The 4,428-nt window shown below is 64.8% G+C and overlaps 1 protein-coding gene across 2 annotated transcripts; it reads right to left on the bottom strand.

Annotated features, from left to right (window-relative positions):
* Positions 1–540: 540 nt before the first annotated feature.
* On the bottom strand, positions 541–3,931 carry Arc (activity regulated cytoskeleton associated protein). 2 transcript variants are annotated; one of them, XM_047566331.1, is made up of 3 exons: positions 1,895–3,931; positions 1,538–1,678; positions 541–1,353 (listed from the first exon to the last, which is right to left on the bottom strand). In XM_047566331.1, the coding sequence occupies exon 1, from the start codon at positions 3,671–3,673 to the stop codon at positions 2,483–2,485; it is 1,191 nt and encodes a 396-aa protein (XP_047422287.1). In that variant the 5' UTR covers positions 3,674–3,931; the 3' UTR covers positions 541–1,353; positions 1,538–1,678; positions 1,895–2,482. The 2 variants fall into 2 exon arrangements, with proteins under 2 accessions (XP_047422287.1, XP_047422296.1); XM_047566340.1 differs by lacking the exon at positions 1,538–1,678.
* Between the last annotated feature and the right edge of the window lie 497 nt (positions 3,932–4,428).

The raw sequence follows: 4,428 nt of genomic DNA, 5'->3' as shown, positions 1-4,428 counted from the left end.
TACGGGCTTCAAGCCCCTATAGGCCACCTCTGCCCCCCGGCTGGGAACCTGGCACTACCCACAAAGGCTGGCTTCCTACAGGCAGCAACTACCTCACTTCCAAGTTCCTGAGCCCATGCATGGATCCTCCTGAGGGAGAGTTCACCCTCAGAGAGCGAGTCCATGGCCCCTGCTTGGGCCACATCCCTCTGGCTCCAGGGCCTGAACAGCTGTGGATCCAGCTGTGGCAGTGGAGACCCCTTGGCACACCCTATACTCCTGCAGAACTCAGAGGGACAGTCCTCTGCTCAGCGTGAACAAGGGCTCCTGCCCCACGGCCTCAGGCCTGGAGGCTGCAGGGGGACGACCTCTGGGGTGGAGCCTCAGGTCCCGAAGGCTGAGGACCAGGACACTGGAGGTTTCTCTTGGTGGGAGCAGGGGAGGATGCAGCGGTGCTCCCCTGCCCCAAGACTCTCCCTGCACCATGGGTCCTCCCTCAAACCTCCCCCGCAGCCCAGCCTACCCCCAGAGAGGCAGCAGAACACTCCGCAAGTTTCAGTGTTTTATTAACAAAATCTTATAAAAAGAGTCTGTCTTCGAGGTAAGGTGGCAGGGGTTCAGGCCTGGCTGGACTTTCAAGGCATAGTTTGGGGGGTGGCCACACCCTCTGAGGTCGCCCCAGGCCCCAGGGCCTCCCTGCAGCCTGTGCTGGCCAATGAGTATGAGTTATGGCTTATGTGCAAAAATAAAATCTGTGGAGGTGGGCAGGGACACAGGGTGGAGGATCATCAGGTCATCTGCAGAGTTGGTCCCCAGAATCTGGAACCCTAATAGGCAAGGCAGAAAGAGAAACCTCCAAAACTTCAGCTTGGGCCTGCTCCAGCTGCAGACATGAGTGGCCCAGCACCAGCACAGGGTCTAGCCTGGGCAAACGCAGGGCCAGGGCAGGACAGAGAGCCTGGGCCAGCCCAGGAGTAAAGGCCTCAGGATCTCCTGGGGCTGGGCTTGTGCTGCTGTGCAGGGGTTGGGGCCCTAGCCTCGGGCTCCTGAAAGGATCTGGCAGGAAGCCATGGCCACACAGCAAGCAGGGGCTCCCTGCTGGAAGGGCCAGGGTAGTGGACCCCTGGCTCTGGCTGCAGTGGCTCTAGGGGCGGGCAGCCGGTGGCCAGCGGGGCGAGCAGAGCAGCAGGCCCTGGCCCTCACGCTGGTCCGTCCTCAGCACCAGCTCTCGGGCTGAGCTGGGGTGCTGCCCTGTGCCAGAACGCCTCCCCTCTGCAGCGGCCCTCTCGGCCGTCCTGGGCTTCTGTGCAGGCAGCCTTGGGAGAGGGGAAAACGGTGCCAGGCTCAGCAGCAAAGACTTCAAGGCAGCGAGACCTGAAGGGAGAGAAAGCAGGGCCATTAGCAACACAGCAGTGGGCTCGCAGGCGGGACGGGGGGACAGGTGCTCGGGCTGGAGCCTCTGGGGTCCTGGCACAGACTCGGCTTTCCCAGAGTTGGGATGAGTTCACACCTGGGCGGGATGGCAGGGGGCAGTCAGGTAGGAAGGATGGGCTGTTACCTGTTGTTATTCTCCTGGCTCCCAGTGCTGGCTGCTGCCTCAGCCGGATTTGAGGACTTGGCCCCTCTGGGACTCTGCGCCCGCCACAGCTGAGTCACCGAGCAGAGCTCAGACCTTTCTCGTCTGGCATGAATCACTATGCTGGGATGAGAAAGCACAGGGTCCCTGTGAGCTGGCTTAGCAAGCTCCCCCAGCACTGCCTCCCACCCCAGCCCTCTCCTTGATCCTTGGGGCCTCTCTGCACCCCCATGATGTCGCCCTCACCCCATCTCTGCAGCCAACTTGCTACCTGGAAAATGGGCTGGGCCCTGGACACCACCCCCCCAACTCTAAACTGCCACAGAGGCAGGGACTCACCTGGGGGCCAGGAGGCGCCAGGATGCCAGGTCTTCTGCTGCTGCTGCTGCTGCTGTCGCTGCTGCATGTGCAGCTTAGGTTCTCCCTGGGAAGGGAGCTGTGCTGCCCGAGGCTGGCCGTCTGCCCTGAGGGGCGACGAGAGCCAGCTGGCTCTGCAGTGTCTGCCAGGAGCGGGTGGCGGACCGGAAGTTGAGGCTCGGCACTGGTTCTGCCTTGCCTTCTGCCTGGGTGCCCTGTGAGCGGTCCCTGCCTTCTGGACATTTGGTTTCCTGTGTGCCAGAGGCACTGAGCAGAATGAAGAAGCTGGGGATCTTCTGTGGTGGCCTGAGAGTGGGGAGGGTGGGGCTGCCCCCGGGCCAGGTAAGCAGGACCAGGAAGACAGGAGGGGGCGACAGCAGGAGCCCTGGAGAGGAGCACCCCTGCTGCTGGGGTGCTGCACACATGTGGGTGTCGTGTCTGCAACAAGGCCTGGAGACTGGGGGTGCCTGGATGAGGGCTGCCCCACGGGAATCAGTGCCAGATCAAGTCCTGGTTAGCGAAAGCCACAGGTTGGCTGTGGCGGGCAGGCTGGGGGCCCTGGGCTGCCCTCTATTCAGGCTGGGTCCGGTCACTGGCCACAGACTCACTGGTGAGAGCGGGAGTGAGGGCCTCTGCCTCGTCCTCAGTGGGCGCCTGGGGGCCGGCTGGCTCCACTCCCTGCTCCAGGCCGTCCTGCACCTCCATGCCTCTCTGGATGAGTTGCTCCAGGGTCTTGGGCAGTGGGTGGCGCAGAAAGCGCTTCAGCTTGGGCTGCAGGGTGCCCACCACATACTGGATGATCTCCTCCTCCTCGGCGTCCACGTACAGTGTCTGGTACAGGTCCCGCTTGCGCCACAGGAACTGATCCAGCGGCTCGCCCTGCTTCTGTGGCAGGTCCAGCTCCCGCTGGATGGCCTCCCGGGACAGTGTGCCCTCGCTGTACTGCAGGAATTCCTTCTTGAACTCCACCCAGTTCTTCACGGAGCCCTGCTTGAACTCCCACCACTTCTTGGCTGGCCCGTTCATGTGGTTCTGAATCTGGGAGAGCCAGTACTCTTCAGAGCCACCCACCTGCCGCAGGTACTCTTCCAGGTGGCTCAGGAACTCCCGAGGGTCCTCAAAGATCTGTGTGTCTACACCAGGGCTTGGCTGCCCATCCTCTCCAGGGCCCCAGGGCTGGTACTGCTGGGCCTCAGCTGGTTCCTGACCCGGCAGCTCACCAGCAGCTGGTGGCGGGGTGATGGCATAGGGGCTGACCGTGTAGTCATAGGCATCAGTCTCGTGGCAGTAGCTCTCAGGACCCCCCACGCCCACGGAGACCGTGTGGCGGGCTGGCTCATTGCCCACTGGGTACTTGCCGCCCATGGACTCCAGGCGGTCGGCCCACTTCTCCAGTCTATAGAAGACCTCCCGCCACACATGCATCTCGCGCTTAACCCAGCGCTCCAGGTTGGCGATGGTCTCTTGGCAGCGACACAGGCAGGCCTTGATGGACTTCTTCCAGCGCTGCGAGTCGCCCGTGGGCACGTAGCCGTCCAGGTTGTTCTCCAGCTTGCCCACCGACCTGTGCAGCCCCTTCAGCTCGCGCTCCACCTGCTTGGACACCTCGGTCAGCAGGTGCCGATGGGTCCTCCGCACGTGCTCCAGCATCTCGGCACGGCACTTACCGATCTGCAGGATCACGTTAGGCTTGGCCGCCGGCCCGCCCCGCGGCCCGGGGTAGGCGTGGAGGCCGCCGCTCGTCATGTGGTCCAGCTCCATCTGCGCACAGGTGGCGGCGCTCCGGACAGGCTGCGAACTATTTATTCTGGGACAGGCGCTGTGAGAGCGCAGGGAGCCGGCGGCAGCGGAACGCGGGGAAGCGTGCGGAGCGGCGGGAGCCCGAGTGCGGCAGCCGCGGTGCGGCAGGCGCGGCAGGTACCTTGCGGCAGAGGCTGAGCGAGGACGCGGCGCCCGAGCTCTGCGCCTAGCTGCCGCCGCGGGCTCTTTATGCTGCCCGCGGCCCGTGGGCGGCCCCTGCCGAGCCCGGCTCCCATTGGCCCAGCCGCAGGCTCCCGCCAGCGTCCCGCCCGCGCCCGCCGCCGCAGGCCCCGCCTCCCCGCGCCCACGCGCCCCGCCCGGGCGGGCGGTGCGAGGACCCGCCCCCTGCACACTTCGGCTGACTAATCCGCTCCCCTGCGCACCTCCCACTCGGGACTCTGGCTTCTTCAGCCTGACGGCCCAGAGGGGCCGCGCTGGGGACCAGCGAGCCCCGCGCCCTCGCAGTGCTGGGCAACGAGGTGCGCAGGGACAGGTTGTTTACCTGCTACATTCGCCCAGGGTCTCAGGATATCTCACCCGAAAGCAGCGGGGCCCGCTGGACACTGCCCTTTTGGATCCTCGCTGCCCCTGCCCCTGCCCATCCTGGCTTTGCAGTATGAGCAACCGCAGAAGAGCCCTAGCAGGACCCTTTCCTTTCGGAGCCCTTTATCCTCACCTGTGGTTTCAGTGGGGTGCGCGCTCGCGCGCGCGCGCGC

Source organism: Sciurus carolinensis, chromosome 1 (genome assembly GCF_902686445.1).
Source record: "Sciurus carolinensis chromosome 1, mSciCar1.2, whole genome shotgun sequence".
Classification (NCBI taxonomy): Eukaryota; Metazoa; Chordata; class Mammalia; order Rodentia; family Sciuridae; genus Sciurus; species Sciurus carolinensis.
The sequence above is the reverse complement of the archived record's forward strand: the minus strand, read 5'-3'. Positions and strand labels throughout refer to the sequence as shown.